Source organism: Ovis aries, chromosome 3, assembly GCF_016772045.2.
Source record: "Ovis aries strain OAR_USU_Benz2616 breed Rambouillet chromosome 3, ARS-UI_Ramb_v3.0, whole genome shotgun sequence".
NCBI lineage: Eukaryota > Metazoa > Chordata > Mammalia > Artiodactyla > Bovidae > Ovis > Ovis aries.
This window is the reverse complement of record NC_056056.1, coordinates 162,443,939-162,454,575: the sequence shown is the minus strand read 5'-3', so window position 1 is coordinate 162,454,575 and position 10,637 is coordinate 162,443,939. Positions and strand designations below refer to the sequence as shown.

Below are 10,637 nucleotides of genomic sequence, written 5' to 3'. Positions count from 1 at the left end.
GTCCATGGAACCCACAGGATTAGAGAGGGTAAGAGATGAGTCAGAAAGGCGTGAGCAGAGCTGTGGGATCCAGAGCCAGGGACTGCCATGGGCGTTCCTGGGCTTCCAGAGCCCACCCTGTGAAAACACAGACAGGACACAGTGACTTTACTGCTGGCAGCTGAAGGCAGATGGCGGTGTGAGTGTTGGGGACAGGAGTTGGCAGGGTTCTGTTTTCACTCCTGCCTGTAGAATTGACACATTTTTGAAGGAAAAGTCCAGGGACCAAGTCAGGGCCTGGGGGTCCCTGAGATGACTTCCAAGTTCATGGAGATGGCAGGGAGGGGCAAAGGTGATCTGTTCACTGGGATCAGAAGGGAGTTCTAGATTCTCTTGGAAGCTGCTTTATTCTTCGACCACATTGCAGAGCTGGAAGCAGCTGAGCAGGCGTCACCCTGTGGTTTGACAAAGAGTTGCAGCTTCCATCCAGATCATATGTTCCTGAAAAACTATGCCCTGGGAAAAATTACTGTGTATATCATTTTAAAATCATGAAACAAGCAGAGGACAGGGGCTCAGCACATGTCCGTGGCCTGGGCCTGACTTTCCCCCTCATGTCCGGTGGTGCCCGCAGCGAACCCATCCTACGTGCCCCCACCCCAGTGCCAGCCTGGCGAGTTCGCCTGCTCCAACAGCCGCTGCATCCAGGAGCGCTGGAAGTGCGACGGAGACAATGACTGCCTGGACAACAGCGACGAGGCCCCTGCCCTCTGCCGTGAGTGCCTGCCGCGCAGTGGGACAGCGACCCTCGGGCTGCAGCTGGAGAGCTGAGTCCCCTCCCTCTGGCTGACCCCTGACCCATCCCTCCCCAGATCAGCACACCTGCCCCTCGGACCGGTTCAAGTGTGAGAACAACCGTTGCATCCCCAACCGCTGGCTCTGTGACGGGGACAACGACTGCGGGAACAGTGAAGACGAATCCAATGCTACTTGCTCAGGTGTGGGAGGGGGGAGACCAGAGTGGCCCGGCTCTGTCACCGGGGCAGGGCAGACAGGGGAGCCAGGCTTGGGGAGACAGAGGGGCCTTAGGAAGAGAAAGGAGCAGGGGGCACCCAGGGCAGAGGGGAGGGAGGACAGGGTTGGCTGGGAGGCCCCACTTGCAAGGAGACAGAGCACAACTCCAGGTTGGGGATGAGAAGCAAGGCAGGTGAGTCTTCTTGAAGGACACCAGTGACCCCTCAAGTGATGGGATCAAGTGTCCACTGTGAGATCACACGGGTGATTTTGAATGACGTCTCTAAGAGAAATGGCTTTGAGATCCTTGGGAAGACTTCCAGAGAGCCAGAGAATAATAGGAAAGAAAATGAAATATAAAGCAAGGACTGGACTATGAGCACTCACACCCACGCCTGTCCCCAGCTCGCACCTGCCCACCCAACCAGTTCTCCTGTGCCAGTGGCCGCTGCATCCCCATCTCCTGGACATGCGACCTGGACGATGACTGTGGGGACCGCTCCGATGAGTCAGCCTCTTGTGGTGAGTGAGACGGAGGACAGCCAGGCTGGCATGGGGAGGGAAGGTCCACCAGAACGGGCCCTGGGGCGGGGGTGCTGGAGAGACCCTGCAGCTTAGTACCTGGGTGGCGTTGAGCAAGTCACTTAATCTCCATAGACCCCTGTGAGTTTCATCTGCAAGTGAGAGTCATTCAGTCGTGTCCGACTCTTGCGACCACATGGACTGTAGCCCACCAGGCTCCTCTGTCCATAGGACTTTCCAGGCAAGAATACTGGAGTGGGTTGCCATTCCCTTCTCCAGGGGATCTTCCTGACCCAGGGATCCAACCCAGGTCTCCTGTATTGCAGGTGGATTATTTACCATCTGAGCTACTAGGGAAGCCTCAGCAAAATGGGGCCAATAATGGCACCCGCATCCCAGCATTGATGTGGGGGATCAGTGAGATCGTGCATGGAAAGCACTCAGCACACAGCTTGTGTTTGGAAACTAGTTGCTTGAAGGAAGGATGCTTAGAAATGGATACATGTGTATGTCTGGCTGAGTCCCTTTGCTGTCCACCTGAAACTATCACATTTTTAACTGGCTATATTCCAATATAAAATAAAAAGTTAAAAGAAGAAAAAAGGATGCTTAGTGGGGGTAGGGGTGAATGGGCAGTTTCAGGCCGAGGCCCCTCTACTTAGCCTTCCCTCCCCCACCTAGCTGAGCAGGGGACTGTGGGTTATGGTGGGGACCCTGCACCTACCTGCTGGTGTCGTGATGCTGTATAAGCTTAAGAACCCTACTCAGCTAGTCTTTCTCTCTGACAGCCTATCCTACCTGCTTCCCCCTGACTCAGTTTACCTGCAACAATGGCAGATGCATCAATATCAACTGGAGATGTGATAATGGTAAGGGCTTGTTTCCCTTCACCTGCCCTGATTCCTGGGAAAGCTAGAACCCATAGCCAGGTCCTGGGTGGGAGGTGAGGGGTTTTAGAATCAAGCCAGGGCCTCTCTCCAAGTCTCTGATGCCCCACCGGGTTGTCTGGAAGAGATAAGGATGAGCTAGAAACATTGTAGGGGAGCCAGGATGACCAAGGGGAGACGCCGCCCACTGCCTGTCAGCGCTGTTCCTCTCTGGGCAGAGCTGCCCATCCCCTGGCCGAGGCTCAGGGGCCAGGGAGAGATGAGCAGGAAGGGCCAGAGGGGCAGAGCAAGGAGGGCCCATGCCCAGCTCCCTTCTCCCTACAAACCATCTTCTGGGGTCCTCGGTGCCCCCTCCAGGCTCCGGCTCCAGACTCGGGAGCCCACCTGGCGGTCAGCCCTGGACCAGGTGATGTCAGCCGGGGGCCGGTGGACTGTTGTGTGTGTGCTGTCTCTGGGATCTGGTCCTGTCTCGTGTGGTGTGGCGATGTGTCGCAGCAGGGGCTCGAGCCCTAGCTAACGTGTGTGAGGATGTACTGGGTCAGCGCCACGTTGCCCCTCGTCTTTGCCTTGTCTCGTGTGCCAATGGTCGCCCTGGCGGTTTCTGTGTTTCAGAGAAGGATTGTGGGGACGGCTCTGATGAAAAGACCTGTCCTGAGCCTGCCGGTCAGTGCATAGAAGCACATGCACCATCACCCTAGAGCCCCAGCTGGCCTTGGGCCACCCCCCAGGACCCTCATGCAGCTCCCTTCCCCAGAGCTCCTAGGATGTGGAGGAAAATCAAAGAGAAGTGAGAGAGGAGACCACAGAGGGAGAAGGAAAACAGTGGAGGGGAAAGCAGAGAGGGCAGAAGGAGCTCTCCCAGGAGAGGAGATGACAGAGAGGTGGGGACAGGAAGACCAAGCCATGGCGGGAGGGGAGCATCCGAGACGCAAAGGCAGCTGGGAAAGAGGCAGGAGCACAGCCCAAGGGGACAGCCAAACACCTTCTCCAGCGTCCTGAATATGTGGAGAGAAGTCTGGTGGCCCTGCCCACCAGGCCTAGACGGCAGGACACTGGTTCAGTCACCCCTCATGCCTTCAGGGGGTGACCCCTGGCCTTCCCAGCTGCAGGCAGTGCCCCTCACCCAGACTTCCGGCCGGTGATGCCCACACTCGGGCTCTGGGCGAGTCCTCGCTAACCCTGTCCCCCCAGCAGAGCCTTCACCTATACTCCACCACCTCTGTCCCTCCCTAACCAGAGAAATCCCTCTCCTTTCCCCTAGGCAAGCAGACCCCTGTTCCCACCCACTGCCAAAAGGGGAAAGGAATGCGTTCTGTCCCCACCCCCAGTCTTGCAGACTGAGGGAAGGGCCCTCGGGAGCTCACCCACCTCTCCCTGTCCCCCACCGCGTGGGCCATGGTGCATGCTGCAGTCTATGCAGTTTCTGTGTCTTTTCTGTTTTTTATTTTCTTGGTGGGGAGGTTGGGGTGGGTCGAGGTTGGGAATGGGGAGGAGGGAGCGGGGACCCCACGCTGGGGTCACAGAGAAAGTCATGCGCTGACCCCCTGCTCGCCTCTTCCCTTCTTGCCGCCCCCCCCCAGACAATGACTGTGGGGACAACAGCGATGAGGCGGGCTGCAGCCACTCCTGCTCTAGCACCCAGTTCAAGTGCAACAGCGGGCGCTGCATCCCTGAGCACTGGACCTGCGACGGGGACAACGACTGCGGGGACTACAGCGACGAGACACACGCCAACTGCACCAACCAGGGTGGGCACCTGGGGACCAGCGGGGTGGGGGCCAGACCATTCACCCTCCATCCATCCTCCCCACCGCCTGCCACCACCATCTGGGAACCAGAGATAACCCTGAAGCAGCTCTTATCCTTCAGGAGTTTCCAGTCGTGTGGGAGAGGAAAGCTGTGGACAAATCAATGTCACACACTGTTAAGATCTCAGGCTTTGCAGTCAGGTGGCCTTGGGTTTGAGCTCCAGCTCTGCAACTTACTATCTGGGTGGCCTTGAGCAAGTTACTTAATCTCTGTGGGCCCCTGTGAGTTTCATCTGCAAAGTGGGGATAATAATAGCGCAGGGCATTATCGCGTTGACGTGGGGGTTCCGTGAGATCATGCACAGAAAGCACACAGCCTGTGGTCGGTCACTGGTAGCGTGAGAAAGGGATGCCCACAGGGCTAGGGGAGGATGAGCACAGTGGGCACCAAAGGAGAGAGGAGTCAGCTCTGTGGGGGACCCCAGTGCCCAGGCCTCCAGGACCTATGGGGTCTGGGGTTAATGGAAGGACCAGGGGCCCATGGGGACTGGGGTTAATGAAAGGCACAGACCTTCTCAAGGGAAGCTGATTTTTCAGCCCTGGCCCATTGTTGCCATGGAATAATGCAGCCCCCAGATTGCCCTGGCTTCAGGAGGGCAGATTTTGCATGAAATCTACCCATTTTAAAATATATATATATATTTATGGCTGCACTGGGTCTTCGTTGCTGTGCTCAGACTTTCTCTAGTTGCAGCGAGCGGGGGCTACTCTCCAGCTGTGGTGCACAGGCTGCTCGTTGCAGTGGCTTCTCTTGTGGAGCCCAGGCTCAGGAGTTGTGGCACACAGGTTTAGCTGCCCCGCGGCCCGTGAGATCTTCCTAGACCAGGGTTCAAACCGATGTCCTCTGAATTGGCAGGCGGATTCTTATCCACTGTGCCACCAGGGGAACCTGAAATTACCCATTTTAACACACTGGTATATTAGTTTCCTAAGGTTGCTATAACCAAGCACCACAAACTAAGTGACTTAAACAACAGAAATCGAATGTCTCACAGTCTGGAGGCTGGAAGTCCAAGACCAAAATGTCAGCAGAGTCCGTTTCCGAGGGTCAGGAGAGAGACTCTATTCCAGGCCTCTCTCCTAGCTTCTGGTGTTTGCTGGCAATCTTTGGTGTTCCTTGGCTCGTACAAGCGTCACCCCAGTCCCTGCCTTCATCTTGACATGGCAAACCCGATGAGTGCGTGTTGGTCTCTGTGTCAGATTCCCTCTTTATATAAGTAGGCAGTCACAGTGGATCAGGGCCTATCCTAATGGCCTCATCTTAAGTTGATCATCTGCAAAGAAAGACCTATTTCCAAATAAGGTCCTAGTCACAGGTGCTATGAGTTAAGATTTCAGTATCTTTTTAGGGAACACAAGTCAAGCCGTAACAACTGGCAATTTGTTTGAAAAGTTTTGAAAATATGGCAGACCAGAGTCTCTCTCCAGGCTTCATCTGGCCCCTGCACTAGCACCCTGCAGCCTCCGCCTGGTAGAGTTAAGGTGCACACAGTGGGAACAGTACTGAGCACCGAGTGTGCGCTGTGGGTCCAGCACTGAGAGGGAGGATGGGGAGGGTCACCCAAGGCCCAGAAACAGTGACTGTGTCTCAAGGGGTGTCTGAGAAGGGCCAGTGAGTGGGACAGGTCACAGTGCCTTGGGACTCTGAGAACCCCTGGAGGCCTGAGGTGTGGCAAGGTGGGAAGCTCTTTGCCCCTCACCAGCTGGGCAGACTTGGACAGGTTGCTTCCCCCGAGACTTGGCGTCTTCTTTTGTGTCCTCCTCTGTGAAGTGAGAGGAGATATGTGGGGGCCTGGCCCATAGGAGCAGGGGTGTTGTGTCACAATTATTAACTGTGGCTGTGAGCTGGAATGTCGGGGACCATTTCAGAGGAGGTGGGGTTTGAACTGGGCCCCAGTGAGGGCTTAGGCTATGGACAAGAGGGAGGGTCTTCAGACAGGGATGGTGGGAACAGCCTGGAGAAGCCAGCAGTACAACTTAGAAGGTGAAAGTGAGCGCTCCTGCAGGGGTCATCGGGCTGTGGGTCAGGGCCCCCAGACTGGAGGGGACAGCAGGCATCGAGGCAGCACCCAGAGGGCACAGACTACAGCCGCAGGTCCAGCACTGGGGACCTGCGAAGGGTCTCAGACCTGGAAGGAAATGAGATGTAGGAAATGCTTTCAGAGGACAATCCTGGAAGGACATTAGGTTGGGAAGAGGCTCGGGGGAGAAACCCTGAGGGAGGAAGATCAGCTGGGAGGCTGGTGCTGAAGTCCAGGGAGGAGATGAGCACGTGGACCATGTTCATGGTGGAGCGTGAGTGCGAGGCGAGGCTCTGCACAGTCACCCGTGCCTCCCGGTTACTGCTTGCGCTCCTTCCCCGGCCTCCTGAGTCACAGCACAGCCGCCAGATCACATCCTATGCATCAGATCACTCTCCAGCCCTGCCCTCGAGCCTGCCCTGGCTCCCTGTACACTTCGAATCCATACTGAGCCCTGCTTCATGGCCGGCAGGGTTCCCCCAACCTCTCTGACCTGCATTCCTGCCACTCATCTCCTCCATCACCTGCCCCAGCTGCGCAGCTTTAAATACACCCTGGGCATTTTCCGAGTACGCCCCGCGTGGTCCTGTTTCAAGAGGCTTGCGCTAGCTGTTCCCCTTCCTGGGATGCATGGTTAATCTCACAGCTCCCGTCATTCAGGTCTCTGCTCAAACATCTCCTGCATAGGGGCCCTTCGTGACTCTATCTCAAGTAGCGTCCCATGCTCCCTAGCTTTGACCCGGCTTAGTCTGCATAGCTTTCCTTGATCACCACCTGTAGTTCCATTCTGGATTTCCATGTTGCGTCTTCATTGTTTCTCTTCCCTGATAGAACTTCAGCTCCACAGGGGTGAGGATGCTGTCTTATTTATGCTGGCTCCTGGGACAGTGGCTGGCACACAGTAGGTGCTCAGTAAGTGTTTGTGAAGTGAACGAGTGCAGCAGAGGCTAGGCTAAGGTGGGGGTCATTTGAGCTTTGACCTAGCAAATTGCTTATCCAGCCGAGCTCACATGTGTGAAATAGGGAGGTGAAACAAGAGGATTTCTAAGCCCCGGAAGGTGTCACGACCCTGACTTGGAGTTAGCACTTGCAGGGAAAGTCAGTGGGACTCAGAGATCTCTCCAGCCTGCCTCAGCTCATAGCCCCGGGCCAGGTGTGGCAGGAGGGGTATAGAAAGGTAGAGATGGGAATGGCTGATCCAGAGCCCGCCACCTGTGCCCCTGCAGCCACAAGGCCTCCTGGCGGCTGCCACAGTGATGAGTTCCAGTGCCGGCTGGATGGTCTGTGCATCCCCCTGCGGTGGCGCTGCGACGGGGACACTGACTGCATGGACTCCAGTGACGAGAAGAGCTGTGAGGGAGTGACCCACGTCTGTGATCCCAACGTCAAGTTTGGCTGCAAAGACTCTGGTAAAAAGAAGGACTGAAGAGAAACTGCACAGACAGATGATACTGAGAGCAGGGCAAGGGCAAGGGGGACACCGTGAGGCAAAAGGCTATACAGAAAAAAGCTTATGCCAGATGTATGGGGGAGGTATGAAAGGGCCAGAGCCTGCAGTAGGGGCCCTGGGAACCAAAACCCTCTCCAGTGCTGAATGTCAGCACCTCCTGCAGGTTCATGCCTTCTTTGTTGCCCATGTGAATTTGACAGAAAAAGCCTCAAGGTTCCTAGTGGACCCCAAGGCATTATAGTTATGGCCTGATTAGATAAGCCCACCAGGTCGGGGAAGAGGGTGCAGAGAGCCCTGCTGGCCAGGCCTGGCCCCTGATGCTGTACCCCTTCCCCAGCTCGGTGCATTAGCAAAGCATGGGTGTGTGACGGCGACAGCGACTGTGAGGATAACTCGGATGAGGAGAACTGTGAGTCCCTGGCCTGCAGGCCCCCCTCGCACCCCTGTGCCAACAACACCTCGGTCTGCCTGCCGCCCGACAAGCTGTGTGATGGCAACGATGACTGTGGAGATGGTTCGGATGAGGGAGAGCTCTGTGGTGAGTCCTGGGCCCAGGAAAGACAAATGGGCAAGGGAGCTAGACAAGGAGGCTGGGCCAGGCCGGGGCCGTGCAACAGGACAAGCTCTGTGGGGAGGGGGTCTCAGGCTAGAAAGGGCAGATCTGGCTGCTGGGGGAGCAGTCCTCAGAGCTATTACTAAAAAACCCACTTCCAAGAGGCTATGTTCAGTGTTACCACTGTTACAGCATTTAATCCATAAAGCAGCCCTGTGAGACACATACAATTCTCACCCCCATCTTACCCATGAGAAAACTGAAGCTCAGAGAGGTTGAAGAGCTGGTGCAAAGTCACACAGCCCATGAAGTGCAGGGGAGACACTGCAGTGCAGCCCCTCCCTGCAGGCCCAGCCCCCTCCTTCAGCCGGCTTTCAGTGTGAAGGCACCAGGGTTGAGGCTTGATGTAGTCAGGAGGGCAGGCACTCTGTCCTGCTGAGTGAGTGAGAAGGTTGGGGGAGGAGGCTGTGCATTCAAGATCAAAAGGACGAGGGTCAGGGAGGGCCGCCTGGTGTGACTCCGGGATGAGGAGCAGAGCCCCTTATCGCCTCTGAGCCCGGCTGGTTCCTTGGAGAAGAGTGGGAGATAAGGACCAGCCCTAAGAAACACTGAAGGGTCATCAGTCAGGGCAGACAGGTCCTGGGGTGTGTCCGAGGACCTGGAGCAGGACATTCCCTACTGCACCCCACCCCCAAATCACACCCGCATCAGGAGAGATAGAGGAAAGCCCCCCCACCCCCTGCCTCAGAGAGAGGCAAAAGGCTGGGGCCCACACCGTGGCTCAAGAAGAGGCTGGGAAATAGAGATCGGAGAGAAAGATGGGACCATGATGGAGGGGTGCTCCTGGAGAGAGGAAATGACCACCCACGCGGTGGGTGCAGGGACGCGAACCCTGGTCCCAGGGGTGCCTGGGAAGCAAGGAGGCAGAGGAATGGAAAGGACCTGCCTCCCTCTGATCCTGACCCTGATCCTGTCCCCTGCTCCCTGCCCCCCACCCCAGACCAATGCTCTCTGAACAATGGCGGCTGCAGCCACAACTGCTCCGTGGCACCCGGTGAAGGCATTGTATGCTCATGCCCTCTGGGCATGGAGCTGGGGCCTGACAACCACACCTGCCAGATCCAGAGCTACTGCGCCAAGCATCTCAAGTGCAGCCAGAAATGCGACCAGAACAAGTTCAGCGTGAAGTGCTCCTGCTACGAGGGCTGGGTGCTAGAGCCGGATGGCGAGAGCTGCCGCAGCCTGGGTGAGAGGCAGTCCAGACCGAGGAGGGGGGGACAGGGCGGGGGGGCGAGGGGGGTGGCAGAGGGGAGTGGTGCGGCGGCTGAACTACAGGGGCAGGCTGAGGTTTCCATCTGGGCCCAGTGCCAGGGCCCACGGAGACCCTGTCTGCGCCTGGACAGGGTGGCTCGGGGGCAAGAAGTGACCCCATCACACCCCTCCCTAGACCCCTTCAAGCCGTTCATCATCTTCTCCAACCGCCACGAGATCCGGCGCATCGACCTCCACAAAGGGGACTACAGCGTGCTGGTACCCGGCCTGCGCAACACCATCGCCCTGGACTTCCACCTCAGCCAGAGCGCCCTCTACTGGACCGACGTGGTGGAGGACAAGATCTACCGCGGGAAGCTGCTGGACAACGGAGGTGACCCCCGCCTGTCCCTAGACCGACGCCGACGTGGGGCCCCAGTGCACCCCAGACTCGGCCCTTGGGCTTTCAGATCCACGGGACCAGATGCAGACTGCCTGGAGCAGAGGCCCCAAGTTCCCCTATCCCCCACACTCTTGTTAATTGGGTTAGATTTTGCTGTGGGTCTCAGTGTCTGACGCCCGGTAATTATCCTCAGCAGAGCTGCCAGCCTGATAATTAACAAAATGATCAGCCTTTCTTTGGAATGGCCAGAATTGCAGGCTTGCAAGAAAAAAGCCATTTAGGGGTGGGGTACCTGAACCCTGCCTTCTGTCCTGAAGCAGCCTGACCCATCACAGACTTGCTTCTTTAATAACGCTCATTCCTGAGCCCCTGCCACACACTCCAGGCCCAGGGGAAACAGCAGGGAGCCAAGCAAGACAGAATGTCTGCCCTCATGGAGCCTACACACCAGTGGGAACATCAGAGAGAAACACAGGGAACAAGTGCAGCGCAGACTGGCGGAGGGTGTAGTGCTGTGGATAAGGAGAAAGGGGGCAGGGCAGGCGGGAGAACCCCGGTGGCATTTAAACTGGATGGTCATGGAAAGCCCCCTGAGAAGCTGACTTTCTGAGCAGACACTTGAAAGAAGTGCATTTCACTAGAGGAGGTGGTATTGTCATAGAGAAAAGTGTGAAGTGTTAGTTGCTCAGTTGTGTCCAACTCTGTGTGACCCTATAGACTGTAGCCCGCCAGGCTCCTCTCTCCATGGA

The 10,637-nt window shown here is 56.9% G+C and overlaps 1 protein-coding gene across 2 annotated transcripts in view; it reads left to right on the top strand.

Annotated features, from left to right (window-relative positions):
• LRP1 (LDL receptor related protein 1) overlaps nt 1–10,637 on the top strand; it is a 79,886-nt gene that overhangs the window by 35,248 nt on the left and 34,001 nt on the right. For both annotated transcript variants that reach the window (XM_027967567.3, XM_027967566.3), the window contains exons 16-24: nt 614–754; nt 852–977; nt 1,399–1,515; nt 2,304–2,384; nt 3,983–4,150; nt 7,458–7,640; nt 8,019–8,219; nt 9,235–9,480; nt 9,682–9,879. In XM_027967567.3, coding sequence (XP_027823368.2) covers nt 614–754; nt 852–977; nt 1,399–1,515; nt 2,304–2,384; nt 3,983–4,150; nt 7,458–7,640; nt 8,019–8,219; nt 9,235–9,480; nt 9,682–9,879 — 1,461 coding nt within the window. The remainder of the gene's footprint in view (nt 1–613; nt 755–851; nt 978–1,398; nt 1,516–2,303; nt 2,385–3,982; nt 4,151–7,457; nt 7,641–8,018; nt 8,220–9,234; nt 9,481–9,681; nt 9,880–10,637) is intronic.